Source organism: Doryrhamphus excisus, linkage group LG15 (assembly GCF_037039965.1).
Source record: "Doryrhamphus excisus strain RoL-2023G ecotype Guam linkage group LG15, RoL_Dexc_Guam_v1.1, whole genome shotgun sequence".
NCBI lineage: Eukaryota > Metazoa > Chordata > Actinopteri > Syngnathiformes > Syngnathidae > Doryrhamphus > Doryrhamphus excisus.
The window spans coordinates 1,312,274-1,331,102 of record NC_136371.1 but is presented as its reverse complement, the minus strand read 5'-3'; the positions used below and the strand labels follow the sequence as shown (position 1 = coordinate 1,331,102).

The window sequence follows — 18,829 nt, the reverse complement described above, 5'->3', positions numbered from 1 at the left end:
ATAACATTACAAAAAAAAGTACAGGCAACAGTGTAAATCATGTTTGCTTTTGCTTTGTATCACTGTCTGTCCTTTGTGTGTAGCAGAGGCCTTTTCATCCTCCTCGATCTTTGCAAGAGCCTAACATGTTCATCACATAATCAGGCAGGAATCTATTTTCAATAAATCAGAACATCATAATCCCCAACAGGGCAAGAGTGGTGGATTTAGCAGTCACATGGCAGAGCAAGAGCTCAGTGAGGATGAGAGAGAGAGAGAGAGAGAGCGGGACAGAGAGAGAGAGGGACACAACCAGAGAAAGTGGAGACGGAACGAAATAGAAAAAATAGAGACTGAAGGCAGATTTCGGTTCAAACACAAACATTTGAACACACACACGGAGTCAAACCTGAATCGAAACAGGAGGAAGTTGTGTACAAATCATACTTTAGTCATTTAATCATGTCCATGTCCAAATACACAGATACACTATACCAACGACCCCTATTAAATTAATTATTATTTTTTAGAATTTTACACTATTTCACCAGCATAGCGTTTCTGCTTTTTGTGCATAAAACATCTGTTAATTAAATGAAAAAAATCCTTATATTTAGTGATGTAATAAATCAATTGACAATTATTGCCTTTTATTAAAAAAAAAAAATTCGGTAGGCTACGTAACATTAAAAAAATGTAGAAATGTATGCACCTTTCTTTATGGCAGGAAACATCCATTATGAACATTTTAATTATCTCATCTTCCCACATCACAGCCAGCAAGCGGTGAAGTGTGATGATGTAATTAGAATCCACTGGTGTCCCATTTATTGGTGTGGCTTCTTCCCCTTGGCCGTAGGTTTTAAGGGGAAGCGGTAAGACGAATGGGGAAGGGCAAAGACTAGACTTGGGATTCAGCCTAAGTCTTGCCACACTCAGTCCAGGATACAGCACATTCAAAAGCTAGCGCCCTGTAGGCAGCCGTGTAACAGTTCAAACAGTCCATTTAACTGGGATCATGTTTGGCTTCCATTCATTAGCAGCAGATATGATGAACATGTTATATCATCAATCAAAATCAATTCTGGGTGACACAAACGGTATGAGCATTTGAGCAAGATTAATATATGAGAGGAGCTCAAAAGGAAGTGGGTCAACAGTTTAAAGACCAAGATGCTAAAGACCGCTTTGCGACACAGATCTTCTGCCAGATGTTGTGGTTTAAGAACTCACTATTATAAAATCATATGTTATACTTACAAGGCACAGCATGGCGATACAGATTAGCCCGGATGGTCTTCTGCAACTCGTGGTCCGGGGCAGTCTTTTGGAACCTCAGACTCAGGTAGTGCTTCAGGTCTTTGTTGAGTTTGTTACCTTGAAATTGCAGAGAAACACATTTCATGTCAAAGAAGCTCATGAGGAACAACGGAACATCTGAAGCTAAGTCTGTGTTGACGCTTAGGTTGTAAACAAATATATAGAAAAATGGTTTGGTCCTCGGGCCGCACGGCAGACGAGTGGTTGGCATGTAGGCCACACAGTCAGGAGATTGGAAAGACCTAGGTTCGAATCTCTGTTGGGCATCTATGTGTGGAAAGTTTGCATGTTCTCCCCGTGCGGAGGAGTACTCCGGTTTCCTCCCACATTCCAAAAACATGCATGTTAGGGTAATTAGTGATTCCAAATAGTCCAAATGTGCCCTTCGATTATGTCCACCCCTCGCCCAAAGTCAGCTGGGATTGGCTCCAGCATACCCTGCGACCCTAGTGAGGATAAGTGGTACAGAAAATGGATAGTTGGTCCTCCATTTTTTTAGGACTGCTATACCTTTGGTAATGGTAATGGTAATGGTAATGGTAATGGTAATGGTAATGGTAATGGTAATGGCAATGGTAATGGTTTTATTTCATTTGAACATGCATCAGATTACAATTGAGTCCATCCCATAATCAGTTCCCAGTTCCACATGTCCAAAAGGAGTAGGAAGAAGCAAAGCTTATTAAATCCTACCCCTCCATCTGGTACTTTTATAATCAGTAACTGTTATATTTGTTCACTTCCTGCTTTCCATAATACAGTTTAAGTTTCTTTCTTTTTTTTGTTTATTTTCTTTTTGTCCCGTACCAAAGTAGGAGGTGATATGAGCATCCAATGCCATAATGGGTACCATAGTAAGTGTCAATATAGTGATATATATAGCACATCATGACTGGTTCAAGACTCTTCATCCACTCAATCCATTCCATAGTTTCCACTATCAGTTTAACACCAGCCTAGGTTATTGGCCCCATAGTCACAAAAAAAATCTTGACGAGTACAATCACAGAGCTACGTACATTGAATATTAATTTATGTTATAGTAATTGGTTAAAAGAGTGTCTGAGTGGGTGGGAGTTCAAAAAAAGACTCTGATTGGCTGTATTTAGCAGGCCCTCTTTGCATCTATCCAATAAAAAGACAAGAACGTTGCTGGCGAAGTTCGAACACAGCGCGGCCACTCACAATGAAGCCAGATGGTCAGGGCTAGCGCTCACGCCAGGGTCTCACTTAGGACCATTTAATGATTTCCAAATTCATCATCCAAGTCTGGGCTAGCTGGCAAGCCTTTCTTGGGGGAGGTGCCATGACCTCCTGTTAGCATCCCGGTGGAGAAGAGGATTTTCTTCTGGCTCTGTGCTTCTGGACAGGAGCTAATGTAATCACTTCTGATATCCTCACGTTTGATATCAGTATTTATACCCAGTGATCCATGAGACAAAAAAAACACAAGATGGACTATATGGACTACCAAGATGCAAAGATACAGAAGATAACAAATCAACCACAATAAACTGATATCTATTTAATATAATGTCGCAAATGGGAAAATGCATTTGTCAGCGTGAACCCCGTGGGGCTATAAATAGATGCTGACAATCATTCTTTATACAATAAATTAAAGACACCGTCATCTTAAAAATAAAAAAAAACAGGGAATAAACCAAATCCAGAGGTGAGTAGACATTCAAGTAAAAACAAAACAAAAACAAAGACATCGGTTGCCTGTTGACTATGCTGTATTTTTCCGTTCTCTCGGCACACACACACACACACACACACACAACTGTGTCGCTCACTGCAAGCAAAGCACAGTCAGGTAATTGTTACCTAGCAACAAGCCAGTTCTGACGAGCATTATTATGGTCTCTACCCGGCAAGCAGCAGTCAGATTGTAAAGGGAAAAACAACACATGTGGAAATACTCGCACATTTGATATTATGCAAGCGTTCTTTCAGTACATCCTTTTCTACAATATATATCACGTGTAAAATAGCGTAAAACACCTCAATAAAAATACAATAACATGACTTCACGCGGCACACATACAGTAAAAACATGTCATTTATTTTCCGGCTCAGGTGATCTCTACGAGACGGGGACCACTGTCGGGAACAACCATCTCCTGTGGGGATGCGCAGTCAGCAGAAAGGGCGTGCCACCTTGGTGTCACGCTTCATCAGTAAGAGAGTCATCAAATATTTAATATTTATGAGGATTAACGCTACGAGGATCACAGATTACACACACAAACACGGTGCCAAGTTGGGGTGTGTGCAGTCTGTACCTCAAAGGCTCCGGTTCTCTGCGGACGTGGAAGAACAAATCATGTTAACCTTCACATCCAAACAGGCACCACGGTGTGGAAGGCGTGGGAGATGTTGGTGAAGCATCCATTTTTTTTTATTCTTAGCCCCAACAACTATGTGTTGACCTAGGAGTACCAAAGAAGTACAACTGGAAAAGGTGTAGATTCTGGAAGATCAGGAAAGCTTTTATGTGCTGGTTATTGTGTGTAGCAGCTCTAGAGGGGTCCACAACTCAATACATAATCGATCCCCTTTAACGTACAAAATGTATTTTGGTGCCAAAATTCATACACCACGGCAGCACGGCGGTCTAGTGGTTAGCGCGCAGACCTCACAACTAGGAGACAAGGGTTCAATTCCACCCTCGGCCATCTCTGTGTGGAGTTTGCATGTTCTCCCCGTGCATGCGTGGGTTTTCTCCGGGTACTCCGGTTTCCTCCCACATTCCAAAAACATGCTAGGTTAATTAGCCACAGGTATGAATGTGAGTGTGAATGGTTGTTTGTCTATATGTGCCCTGTGATTGGCTGGCCACCAGTCCAGGGAAGACAGCTGGGATAGGCTCCAGCACCCCGGCGACCCTCATGAGGAAAAGCGGTAGAAAATGAATGAATGAATTCATACACCACGTCAGTCCAACTGTAGACATACTTTTAGCGTCCTTGTTAGCAGCATATTGGCTTACTAGTAAACGGAAACAGACCGGTTGCCCGTCGATGATGTCATCAACAGTTGACGCTGCAGATCTTAGCCAACTAACACAGTTCGGCCACAGGTGTATGAGCTTGGATAAACAATAATAACAATGGAAGAACTCCCATCGGGGCAAATCCAAGACTCCGGAAAGCTCTAAAGGGACCTTCAGTTCCCTGGGAGCTGAGACGTTCTTTGAGCTGGCGGCTAAAAGACGTGTGTGACAGCGATTGTTGCTCCTCAGCTCCTGATTGTGCAGACGAGAGATGTAAGGCCGCTGTCCCCTCACAGAGAGTGAAAGAGTGAAAGTGAGAGAGACGGGTTTAACCCAAATAAAAGTGGATTATGCCCATCCTCCATGCCTCCAGTCAGCATTACATAACCTTAAATCTAGTTATACATCGCTGTCTCATTTTGGGACAAGGGAGGAAGTGTGCCCGTTCAAATAGTATCTCATGAGATAGCGATTTACACTTTTTGTGTTCCTGTGAACGTGGCCGTAATGAAGAACCTTTTCAGAAACGTGTGCACATGATTAGACTTGAAAGCGAGCACAGTTCCTAATTCAAACACAAAATAGAAGCAGCTCATCACATCGTATAATATGTCATACTTCCAAGTCACTGCTATTACCTACTAATCAGGTTATTTGATTATGAATACCCACGCAATGATTGACTTGGCATTGAAACGTGGTTTGATATTAAGATGGCCTTATTAAATCATAAAAAAGAGATGAATGCACTGGTCCATGTCAGTGTGCTTGTTGTGTGAGAAGCTGGGCTCAGCTGCTCATTGGCATTCACAGGATGGAGGCTGACTCAACACTGCCCTCTGTGTCTCCCTGCCTCACCACTCCAAATCAGCTTCCTGCGGAGCCGTTACCACAGCAACCAGCAACGGCGGGAGCCAAGAGAAGTCATTATGGGATGCTGCCCCCCAGTGGCCAGTCTTGATTCACTGGAAAACCTAATTGTACCTCCAGGTGACACTTCAATGACGCTTCCAGTTTCATTTAGAAAGGGAAGACTTTGTTGTTGAAACATTTTTTTTGTAAATGTATAATAATAATAATAATAATAATGATCATCAAAAATATATAATGTTTATTGTTTCTTTCGGCATATAATAATGTGATTTATAACATGTACAATTACATAGAAAAAAAAGTGGGGCTGCACAATGAACGAGCGTTTCAGCAGGCCACACTATCTAGGATACCTGGGTTCGATTCCCACCTCCAGGGGCATCTCTGTGTGGAGTTTTGTTTTTTCAAAAAAAACATGCATGTTAGATTAATTGGTGACTCCAAATTGTCCATAGGTATGAATGTGAGTGTGTATGGTTGTTTGTCTATATGTGCCCTGTGATTGGCTTGCAACCAGTCCAGGGTGTACCCCGCTTCTCACCCAAAGACAGCTGGAATAGGCTCCAGCACCCCCGCGACCCTTGTAAGGAAAAAGCAGTAGAAAATGAATGAATTAATGAAAAAATATATTATGTTTGTTTTTTCTTTCGGCATATAATAATGTGATGTATAACATGTACAATTACATAGAAAAAATCTATTAAGTGGGGCTGCACGGTGAACGAGAGTATCTAGGATACCTGGGTTTGATTCCCACCTCCAAGGGCATCTCTGTGTGGAGTTTTGTTTTGTTTTTTCAAAAAAACATGCATGTTAGATTAATTGGTGACTCCAAATTGTCCATAGGTATGAATGTGAGTGTGAATGGTTGTTTGTCTATATGTGTCCTGTGATTGGCTGGCAACCAGTCCAGTCGCCTCTCGCCCGAAGAGTCAGAAGAGCAAGCATGAAGTAGCAATTTATCAGTGTCCTAACTGTGTTTATTTTGTGTAAGTCATGGAGCAAAAGCGCTTGTCTGTGTAGCATTATACAATGTGCATACAGGCAGCGGGGTTTCCTTCTACAATTAGTCAGGGTTTTGCAAGTCTCAAGTATACCTCAAGTCTTTAATTCTATGTCTCATGCCAGGTCTCATGTAAAGACGTGCAAATCCAAGTCAAGTCTCGAACCGCATCAAGACATATATCATAGGTATGAATGTGAGTGTGAATGGTTGTTTGTCTATATGTGCCCCCGCTGGCGACCAGTCCAGGGTGTACCCCGCCTCTCACCAAAAGACAGCTGGGATAGGCTCCCCCGCGACCCTTGTGAGGAAAAGCGGTAGAAAATGAATGAATGAATGAACCTCTAACAACAAAGCTTAGAAACTACCGACCCACTAATGGTATTTCACATTTCCTCTTGTTGTAATGTTTCCCTATGACTGATTCAGACAAGGAAGTGGCGAATGGTGGCTGTTTAAACAGTAAATTCTATTGTTTCAGGAGCTTCCTGTAAGTCTCAGTACATCCTGTCGGTTAACATTGGAGTCACTAGAACAGAGGGAATTCCAAATGATGCAAGAAAATACAAAAGGGGGCAGAATGGGAGAGGTGAACATCCACCTGGATGCAACTGAAACAACTGATTTTTACCGTAGCTGCAGTAACTGCCACCACCAAATGTTACAACTGATATTTTGTTAAACGACTCATTGTTATCGTCTCACCCCGACTCCAACTGTATGTATTTGAATGCAATCACGCGACTAGCCACTAGATGACAGAGTGCCATGTTGTCATTCATGTAGTACAGGTTACTGTTGTTGTTTTTGTACTGTACTGTTTCTGTGTGCAAAATGAATGACTCATTTTAAACATAAATGCATGCAAGTATGTGTGCAAGTATGACAATAAGAAGATGGCCACGGCTTTAACCACTACTGAAATTGCCCGGTGCAAATGTGTCCCCCGCGGGACAGTGCAGGCGCCACGCCGGTGAGGGAGATCCAGAAGGCTGTAGGTCGGGCGGAGGCCGACGAGGCTGTGGAGAAGGGGGCAGAGCAGGCGGTCACGGTGGTGACCGGGGGAGGTGCCGGGGGAGAACACAGTGCAGCAAGTGTGCGGCAGGCAAGCATGTAAGGACCGTTCAAAGGTCGCATGTAATGATTGTTTTGATTGTTTGAGTTTGGTGTTTTGAGTAAACGTTATTTCTATAAAAATCAGTCTTGTTATGAATCATTTTGCTATTCAGGGGTATTATTAGCTCATGAAATATTCCACTTTGGTGCTAGTTTTTGGAAAAGTATTTTGTTTTTGCAATGTTGGAAGATAATTTTTTTTATAAAAATGGTATAAAACTAAACTAAAAGTTGAACTAATATGTAAAAAAATAAAAATAATAAAAACTTCATATTAATGGATAGATTTTGAAGTTGATCTATAGATCAATAATCTAATCTAATCGCATTTTGACAGCTGTAGCCATCTCTTCTTTATTTTCAGAAATTCACATCCACAAATGTTTTTTTTGCAAAGGACGTACTATTAGACCGCCCCAAATATATAGATTCATAACCTAGAGATACACATAGTGATTACAAACCTTTGCCTACTAGCAAAGTAGAATTAATTCCCTAAATCTTCCCAAAAACTTCCCAAAAAGTTTTGGTACTGTAAATAAAAACAACCAACCACCTTGATCAATTAATACGTCATGCTTCCAGAGTGACTAATGGATATGTTTTACTATTTACTATTTACAAGTTTGCCTGGACATATGGTGGAACCTTGGTTAACATCATTAACTCCTTCCAGAAGGCCCGACTCTAACCAAAACGGACGTGAACAGAATCAAATTTTCCCATTACAAAGAATGTAAATCAAATTAATCCATTCCTGAAAGCCATAAACAAACAAAAGCACAAAACAAAAAAACACAAAAACTGTAGCAGATGCTAACCAAGGTTCGACTCCATGTATGGTGATCACCTAAAACAGACCATACATTGGTTAACCAAGTAGTTCTTCTTTGTAGATGCTTAAGCTTACCGTCATGTGGAGCATTCCTGGCCAATTGTGACCCACTTTGTTGGGCTGCTGAGTCATAATCAGCATTGCATGATGGGAGAACTGGTATGATGGAAGAGTCACAAAGAAAAACACACATCCACACACAGAGACACGCACATAGTAAGAAGAGCAGAGGCAGTATGTTCCGCTCCAGTGCGCTGCATCTGTTCACGTCTAAATATAACCACAGGAACCCGTGCTGTATGCTCCCTTTGCTCCGTGTTATTATTTGAGCAGGCCGAAGGATGGAGGAGGGAAAAAATGCCACATTAGAGACAAAAAGGTTGACATGTTGTGTGACTTGAGGGAGTAAGAGCTTGAGGAGAACTCTGAGTGGTAGTGAATGATTGACATTTATGAATTCGCTGTTGTTGTACTGTTGTACTTATTGTGTGGAAATATGGGCTAATAACTATAAAAGCAATCTTCACTCGCTAAATGTACTGCAAAAAAAGGCCAGTAAGGATAATTCATAATGCCGCCTACAGAGAACATACTAACTACTTATTTCTAAAATCACAAATACTTCAACTTGCTGATATAGTTCATCTTCAAACTGTTAAAAATAATGCATAAGGCTAAAAATAACCAATTAGCTAAAATGTCATGCAATACTTGAGAAATATGATCTCAGGGAAGAAGTACATTTGAAACACTTCTATGCTAGGACTACGTTATGCTAGCCATAGCATTTCAGTATGTGGAATCAAACTATGGAATGGATTGAGTAAGGAAGTCAAACAATGCACAACGATGAGCCAATTCAAGAAACAATACAAGCAGTTGATGTTTGCTAAATACAAGGATGAAGAGTCTTGAACCAGTCATGATGTGCTATATATATCACTATATTGACACGCACTATGGTACCCATTATGGCATTGGATGCTCATATCACCGAGTACTTCGGTACGAGGTACATTATTTAAAAAAAAAAATACCTTAAACTGTATTATGGAAAGCAGGAAGTGTACAAATGTAACAGTTAGTGATTGTAAAAGTACCAGATGGAGGGGTAGGATTTAATAAGCTTTGCTTCTTTCTACTTTGGACATGTGGAACTGGGAACTGATTATGGGATGCATTCAATCTGATGCATGTTCAAATGAAATAAAACCATTACCATTACCATTACCATTACCATAATGTGCCTCAAAGCTAGTTGCCACTCGACTCCTGCCACCCGCAAGAAGAAGAAAACACAACACCACCATGCAGACATGTCCGTGGTGTACTGTGAGGAAGTTTGTTTCACTTTGGACGTTACATATGAGGCTTCGTAGCTACAGCGGTAGTTGCCCCTCAGTATGCCCGGACTGCTGTGTCATGGTGCGGTGAGTTGGCACGAGAAGTGCTGCTCTCACTGCTGGTTATTTATTCTAAAGACCGTCAACAGGACAGGAGCTGCAGGAAGCATGTTAATTCTTAACCCTCTCGTCTCGTCACCGATTCCCGTCATGTGACCTCGACACACACAATAACACTTCCGTTCAACAACAAAGCACATCCCGTGGGGAAATAAGGGTGACACAAAGAATAATACATGAACTTGATTTTTTAAAAAGTAATATATTCTAAATCACACCACAAATTGTTCTGATCCACAAATTGAGGTTTGTTAAAAAAAAACTAAAACATGCAGTGTAAAAAAAGAAAAAAAAATCTGCAATACTTGGTTGCATTATTTGTAATTATTTTCCCAACCATATTAAATTCCACAAATTGGCTTATTTTTAAAAATCAGACCGGATTCGATCTGCTGCTTGTTTGCCGTCTCCGCCAACACCCACCTGTGGACACTTCCCCCCTGCCTTCTTATGACTATGGAACTTCCTTCCATATGTTTTGGTAACAACCTTGACCGAAATGAGCTGAAGCCAAACTAAAATGCTTTGTGCCAAAGTTTAACCTTTGCCCCTAATTAATAAAAGGTGGTGTACAGTCATGTGATGATTTTTTTAACAAAATAATAATCAAAATAATATCCTCAAATTCGACCTAACAATTGTTCTCAGTGTGGCTGCCCAGTCATCCACTGTATTATCATGCCCAGCACAAGTACTAGTACTAGTACTCGACTAAATCTTTTGTTTGCGTACCAAAATGTGGAACATCGAAAAATTTGTTTGCTGCAAAAACTGCCACATAACTACAAGAATAGAGTAATATTATACAGCATATAAATGTCAATAATATCTCACATGTTGACTTCACCATACAACAACAAATAAGGAAGATGTGTGTGCTACTTTCATAAAACAGTGTAAATACTACAATGACCCTTCTGACGTCACAAAAACCCTCCAGCAGGCGATCACACAACAAGGTTTAAAAGAATAGGAAACATAGTTTTTTATGTTGTTCTTTATAGCTGCTTGAGCATCGAGGAAAAGCACATTGACATATTGAGCTTTTATCATGCGACAGTTTTAAAAATAGACTTCCCTTTTCTGATATGTGATGATGTTTTGGTCTAATTATGCTATCTGTAGTGACAATTTATAGCCATAACAGCCTCAATAGGTTTGGAAAAGTGCTATATTTTATCACTTATGTCACATTCATTTAATCTAATTTAAATGCATTAATATTCCATTCACGCTAATTCAACGCTACATAACAGCTGGAAGATACACAGCCGCTGATCTTATAGGCAGAGGCATGTGTCGGATTGCGCTCGACGTGTGTACGCAACGTCGGCTTGGCAGACTCACGCGCTCATGACAGTCGGACATAACTATGCCTGTTGTACAACACGCCAATCACGCCCAACTTAAAAGCATTGAAGGTAGAGGAAATATTTTGTTGACAAAACAATGCTTTCAATTCGAGCTTAATACCGATCAATGCCCAGAGTGGAAGCACAAGGTACGTTCACCTTGACGTGACAATACAAAAAAAAAAGTGAATGTTAAAAATGGGCGTTATGCAAATGAATTCCAGCTGTACATATACAGGGCTCTACATTAAAAACAAAAATGACTTGCCCATGACTGTTATTTTAGTAACCAATCAATCGGTTGATTTTTTTGGGGGGGATTAATCAATGAATCTGCTTTAAATAAAAACACATTTCAAAATGTTGCTTTTCCCTTTAAAGGGGGCCTATTATGCAATTTATTTGGCCATTTGTATTGAGTTGTGGACTCCTATAGAGCAGCTACAGACAATAACCTGCACAGAAAGCTTTCTGGTTCTTCCTGAATCTGCGCCTATTCAGCTGTATTTTTTTTGGATTTCATGCTTCCCGCTGTTTTCATGTATTTCTTTTAGAATGTATTTCTTTAACTGGTAGGGAATCAGGAACTCCAACCACTTGTGCCTGATGGTGGCGTCCTCAGGAATTGTAAACAAATATGGCTTTCCCTGTCGAGACATTGTTAGCAAGTAAACAAAGAAGCAGAGCTCGTGGAAAGGCAGAGACTGCCTACAGCCATGCCATGCTCGCTCCTCTGTGACATCACAAAGGAACCGTTTTTACAACATTCCTCGGACTTTAAGGTGCTGAGTTTCATCCCAGACGCTTCACACTCAGATGCAAGTAATGGAGCCATCAGACACATCATCATCTACAAGAGCAGAGACCAGATCCTAGGACCCCCAAATTGAACTGATATCGGCCGACACCAATACTGATTGTTTACTGATCGTTTTGAGAATTGTTTTTTGTTTTGTCCCTAGTTTTTGTGGGAACTCAATCCTGGTAAAAGTTTGAGTATGAATGACGAAACCCAACTTTTGTCGAGTCTTTGAAAATGTGGAGTTGGGAGTCGAACATGACTTATGTTTTTGCTGGCACACAAGAAGCATTCTCTCAGATTAAAGAGCTGTGAGGACATTAGTGTCAGGATGTCATGATGATCGTACATACAGCAAAGCGTTTTATACACTAGTAAAGCGTACTGGATCAGGTCAGCCTCTCAAGGGCTTATGAGCAACCTGAATCTCTAGAGATTGACAGAGGAGGGGTTGGGGGGAGAGGGATGAGCCGCACGAGAAAGCCTCAAAGGATCGGTTAACCTTTCTACTCGACTACTTTTTATATAAAAATGTTTTGTCTAGCTTTCATTTTATCCTGTCGTTAATACTTCCTGTAAATAAATATCGTGAAGCCTGTAAAATTTAACCTTGACGACAGAGGACCTTTGTTACATTTAAATGTTTACACCAGTCTTAAGTAAATATACAATTACTAAAATGAACAAAACCCAAAGAAACATGCCATAAATAGAACTGATTCATGTCAAAAATAAAAATTGTTATGGTGTGTAATCCTTTCCAGATGTGTGAAGCTACGAGGAGCACAGCTTAAAGCTCACTTTATCCTCATGATACAGAACACGCTTGCAGTGTGTTGGCTTGATTGGCGTTGTGACTTAGCAGACAGATAAGTGTGTGTGTGTGTGTGTGTGTGTGTTTGTGTAGGTCAATGCACATTCAGAAAGAAATGAAGTGATGGTGCGTGACTGAGTTTTTCTTCCCATTTGTTTGTTTACTGAGGCACATCGCTTTTGAATTTCAGACAATCTCAAACAGAAAATACCACCTCAAGCCTAATTTCTGGGACATCTAATTAACAATCGCGATGTTTAACAGACTCGGGGATGAAGCCAAAAAATCCTTTACGGCAAGGGGTCTCAAACTTGCGGCCCGCGGGCCAAATGCAGCCCGCAGGATGCTAGTTTGAGGCCCCCCCACCTTGATATGAAAGTTGATATGTTTGATATGGATGCTGTGTGGTATCGTGTACCCAGAAATGACAGCTTAAAGCTGCATGTTCACACCGGACAGTTATGACGCTGCTCCCAGATGTAACGATGCTAACTTGCTAATTAGGTAAAATGGCTAAGTTTCATTCATGTTCATGTTAAAGGTTAAATAACTGTTAATACTGTTAATATGAATCTGAAAAAAAAAATTCTACTCACTAATTATATGTTATAAGTTTTGCTGTTTTATTATTATTTTATTGATTTATTGATTTTCTTTATTTTGATTTAATTTCATTTTTTATTAAAAAAATTCATATTAAGATTTTTTAAGATATTTGGGAACAGTGGAATGTTTTATTAGGGCTTTTCTTGTGGAAAACCGGAACCAAAGCACTGAAAAGTGTAGGGTATAGAAGAAGCAAAATCATGTTTTTATTATACATATTATAATATATTATATTAATATATATTTTTCCGTTTTTAATAAATGCTTTTTTTTATTTATTTTTTTAAATGCTCCGGTTTTTAAAGGACTAACTGCAAAAAATAAACGCCAGCCAAAGATCCTCATAACAGGAGTACTCTATCTACTATTCTTTTAAATACGGTCATAATTATCCCTGATAATTTTCGCGATTTTAGCGATCAGGTTCCACTCTGAGAAGCAAAGAGATGAAATGAAAGGCCACAGGCACAGTCCTAGTTAAGGCCCCTTTCTCTCCTCCCCCTCTTCCACTTGCGGCGGTGGGATGGACTGAGGCGCAGGTGCGCCATGCTGCGTCGCACACAAAATTTGCAAAGTGTGCTGGCCACACCCCATTGGCGACAAAATTAGGGTCTGCAAAATTAGAGCCCAATGACCCTAAACTTAAATTCTACTGAGGCATCCATGCAGAGAAACAAGTACAAAGTTCTGGAATGGCCATCTCAGTCCCCAGACCTGAATATTATTGAAAATCTGTGGTGTGAGGGTTCCCTCTCCATGTGTTCTTTTGTGTTCCATATTCTTCTTCTTCTGGCTGTCAGTGAAGGCGGTCGCATCCTTCCCCCTCTCCTCCGCCCTATACTTCCCTGCTTTGCTTCTATTTCTCATGTTAGTCCTGTCACTTGCTTTTAAAAGCCTCTCTCTGCAATGCTCTTTAAATTTCATACTGAAGAAGCAGGATCAAAACTAGCAAACCACCATCAGTGCTGAGCTATTTTTTTCCAAGAATGGTGCAGTCATGTGCAGACTGAAATGATTTGAAAAGGTACAGAACTCTAAATGTAGAATGAACATGACAGCCATTTGAAGGCTGAAGCTGGACTGAAATGCAGTGGAAATATGGTAAAACATTGAATGAATGTCGCAATGTACTACCATTGTTAATCAAATGAAGTTGGATGGTGGCAATCAGAAATGAATGAAACAGAATTTACTGTTTTCTCAGTTTAACCATTGCCTCTAATTATTTGACTGATGGTGGGGGGGGGGGCAGTGCTCCAGCCACAAGCCTCTCGTGACTGCTTGTTGATGAGTAAAATGTATGAGGAAAGAAACACTTCCTCGCTTTCTTTTTTAAGGCACACCTCCCGGGAATTTGAACCGGTGTTTTGATGCATGCGGACGGAAAGAAAAGTATTTTAGCGCATGAGTGGAGCAGCACTTCCATCACAGAGAACAGTCATCTTTCCTGTATCGTTCCGGTATCGATAACATAGCTGGTTAGCAAGTGCAACTGCAGTACAAGCTAGCTTGTACCTCATCGAGCATTAACACGAGAAAGGTGGAGACATTTATATATTGAAAAATGTTCGAATGTTCCTTTTTTATTTTTTGCACCTGCACCCGTCTTATTTGAAGGCGCATATGTGAGTGAATTAATCACACTGTACAGTGAGTGAATTAATCACACTGGCTTTAAAATCTATCTATTTTAAACTTAACAGAGGGTTTCAAAGGAAATGGGAAAGAAGGACAAAGTAAGTTGTCCAAAACGTACCACTTCCACATGGAACGGGAGAACTTGTTTTCACTCTGCCACCTGCCATGGGTGACTTCATGCAGTCTTAAGGTAATGTAATGTCAAGTCAAGTCATTGCTAACACCTAGCGACCAGAATACTACATATGATTTGTCTTTATACCTGTCACGCCCTGTGTGGGTTCCCACGTGACAGTTTGAGTTACCTTCTTGGGCTTTGGTTTCCGTTTCGCACGCTTTTATTTTGTATATGACTTCCTGTTTTCCCGTGTCTGCCTCGGTTGCCCGAATCACCCACACCTGTCCCTAATTTCAGTGTGTATTTAGTTCAGGTGTGCGCGTCTCCCTTTGTGGGATCATTAGAGTTTGTCCTTCTGCTTCCTGAGTTGCCGTTTTCCTGCTGCTTATTATTGCAAAATTAATATTTTTACCTGCATTTGGTCCTGCTCTCTGCATCCTGGGGTCGCATCGCAACACAGACATGCCGAACCGTGACAATACCTGCAACAAGGAATCTATTGATCCGTTACTCTAATTGAAGGATAACTATTTTGGTAATCGATTCATCATTTTTTTTATTTAACTTTGACTTGGGAAAACAGTGAAAACATTTTTCTAATATGATATGTGGACCCAACCACTAAGGTGTACTGTAGGTGTTTGCTTCATATTAATTTGGTCCATGTATGGCCTAAACGTTTGCTCCATTCACTGAAACAACAAGTTGAAGAAAATCATGAAAATCATCATGATTTTTTTTTTGTCTACATGTACCATTTCGCTGAAGATATTTGACACACATTTAGATTTTTTTATTATTTAATAATATTTTAACTGACTATTCAATTGGCAACATAGTGTTTGTGCGCTTATTTGCTGGCACTTCAAATCTTCTATTTCTGAATAAAATATAAGATTCATATGTATTTTTTGACTAATAATCGGCCATAGTCAATCATGAAAAGCTATAATTTATTGATGTTATCATTTTCGGAAAGTAGTGGTTTGCTTAGCCACACAGCAAAAACAAGGCGGCGTTAGCAGATTTTTCCACTTTTGAGCCATTTTCAAATAATACAATTTCAGGGCCCCCAGAACGTCATTGTTGTTTTACTGTGACTGAAGGGATAAAATACTTCACTGTACTACTTCACACAATAAATCACTGTTTTGATGCGAAAATGGGCTCTTTGTTTCCAAAATGAATTTTCTAACACTGTCATCTCAACATTAAATCCACATGTACTTTGTACTTAAACCATAAACTTATTCAGCACTCACAAAGTAAATATTGCCTCACCAATACACAAACAGTACATGTTTGCCATCCCGATGATATTCTTCCAGTATCAAGTATTTACACACGGATATGTAAAGCCTAGAGTCAAAACTACACAAGTGTAATATTCCAGCCTGTGCACAGGAATGCTCCCACACTCCATTCAGATTTTTTTTCTTCCTGCATTCCTCAGTGGGAGCACACCTGTAGGGTTCCCTCCCTTCATACACTGACAAAGTTTTGTCTCACGGTAGCGGGACTGATGAAGGTAATATTACCCCCAGGCTGTGGATGGAAAATGGGGCCATATTACCCTGACAGCTCCTGATCCGACCAGGGATATATTGGCTTGTGGAAGACGATGAGTTCTACATAATGGTCTAATGCACAATGGAAGGGATTGTGAGGCTGCAGTAAAAGCCCCCCCCCCTCCGTCGCACTTTAATTAGAGACCAGGGCAATCAGCTGAGTCACCTAATGACAAACCACAAGAAGGAGTCTGATATTATTCAACTCTGCGGTTTCACAAAATTATTTAACAGGAAAGCAGATTTGTTGGAAACCATCTATGGCGTGGGCCAAATGTGGCCCGCAGGACACTAGTTTGAGGCCCCCGCCTTGATATGAAAGTTTAATGTTAGTTTGATATGGATGCTGTATGGTATCATGTACCCAGAAAAAATTATTACGTTTGATTCATGTTCATGTTAAAGGTTAAATAACTGTTAATAGTTATCCTCCCTATCCGTGTGGAAGTGGTACGTTTTTGGCTATTTAAGTTGAAAGGAAATAACTTGAAGGCTACCGTTGAGGTCGCTAGCTCTCTAGTTTGCGAGTTAGCATGTGTCTCAAGACCCTGCAGTTGCGCAATATGTTGTAAATAAAAAGAGTATAAATGTGACTATAGTCGTGTTTTGTCATGTCTACAGGGCTCTAATAATGCTTTGTTCATTTTAATCTGAAAAAAATCATTTGTCTACCCACCAACTATATGTGGTTTCTTAAGTTTTTATTATTTGCCGTTTTATTATTATTATATTTATTTATTACTGATTGATTGATCTATGCTCATCAAAAATCCCAAAAGTGGGAACAGAAGCTGTTTGGCAAACGCAAGGCAGGACTGATGCTCATCCTTTTTCCCAGGGGTCCGGACTTTGGCTTCAGAGTTCAAGCGTTGACTAATGGGCGAACAGTTCACTCGAAACTAACCTGAAACCGTTATGTAAAACTGTTAATGATTCCCCTGGAGACAAGCAAGCTTTATCAAATGTGCTGGCATGTTGCATGGGGGTTCCGGGTGGGGAACAGGATGCCAGGCTGACTGGATGAAGTGACACATGTACAAATGTTCATTTTCAAATTTCAGTAATTACTGAGGCAGCGTGGATCATCCGCATTTGGTTTATGAAACAATAAGCACAACTCACATGAGACAGAGGAAGACAACAAACAGCTGATGTTAGCATCCGAAGGGCAGTCGTTTAGATAATAAACCGATGCCACCGGATTGCCTGTTTGAAAATACTACCATGCATGAAGTACATTTTACTTAAATTCAGGACCTGTAAGCTGGAAACACTTATTTCAAGAATAAAATACAATGAAATGTCACAGTATTTTATTTATTTATTTATTTATTTATTCATTCATTCATTTTAGATGAAAGGAGTACATTTTGGGGGGAAAATACTACCATGCAGAAAGTACATTTTACTTAAATTCAGGACCTGTAAGCTGGAAATATTTATTTCAGGAATAAAATACAGTGAAATTTCACTGTATTTATTTATTTATTTAATTTATTTTAGATGAAAAGAGTACATTTTGGTGGAAAAATACTACCATGCAGAAAGTACATTTTACTTAAATTCAGGACTTTAAGCTGGAATTACTTATTTCAAGAATAAAATACAGTGAAATTTTATTTTATTTTGTTTTATTTTATTTTAGATGAAAAGAGTACATTTTTGGGGAAAATACTACCATGCTGAAAGTACATTTTACTTAAATTCAGGACCTTTAAGCTGGAATTACTTATTTCAAGAATAAAATACAGTGAAATTTCACTTTGTTTTGCTTTGTTTTGTTTCAGATGAAAATACTTTTGGGGGGGAAATACTACCATGCAGAAAGTACATTTTACTTAAATCCAGGACCTGTAAGCTGGAAACACTTATTTCAAGACTAAAGACTTTTGGATCACCAAAGTGATACAGTGAAATTTCACTGTATTTTATTCTTGAAATGCTAGCATGTCGGCTAGCTAGCTTAAGTTTATTCATTCATTCATTTATTTTCTACCGCTTAACCTCACGAGGTTCACGGGGGGGGGGTGCTGGACCCCAGAGGCGGGGTACACCCTGGACTGGTGGCCAGCCAATCACAGGGCACATATAGACAAACAACCATTCACACTCACATTCATACCTATGGACAATTTGGAGTGGCTAATTAACCTAGCATGTTTTTGGAATGTGGGAGGAAACCGGAGTACCCGGAGAAAACCCACGCATGCACGGGGAGAACATGCAAACTCCACACAGGGTGGAATTGAACCCTGGTCTCCTAGTCCGCAGCCCTTCCTAGCTTAGTTTTTGGACTAATTTGGGTTAAAGTAGGGTTCAGGTGAGCATAGTAACTTTTCTGCTTTTT

General features: G+C 40.1%; 1 protein-coding gene across 11 annotated transcripts in view; it reads right to left on the bottom strand.

Moving 5' to 3' along the window:
• The window catches only part of LOC131104915 (membrane-associated guanylate kinase, WW and PDZ domain-containing protein 1-like), a 75,902-nt gene that overhangs the window by 56,136 nt on the left and 937 nt on the right, over window positions 1–18,829 (bottom strand). For 10 of the 11 annotated variants that reach the window (XM_058052582.2, XM_058052585.2, XM_058052584.2 and 7 more), the window contains exon 2: window positions 1,240–1,356. In XM_058052582.2, coding sequence (XP_057908565.2) covers window positions 1,240–1,356 — 117 coding nt within the window. Of the gene's footprint in view, window positions 1–1,239; window positions 1,357–18,829 lie in introns of those variants that run through there. The other variant, XM_058052592.2, reaches the window with a different exon arrangement.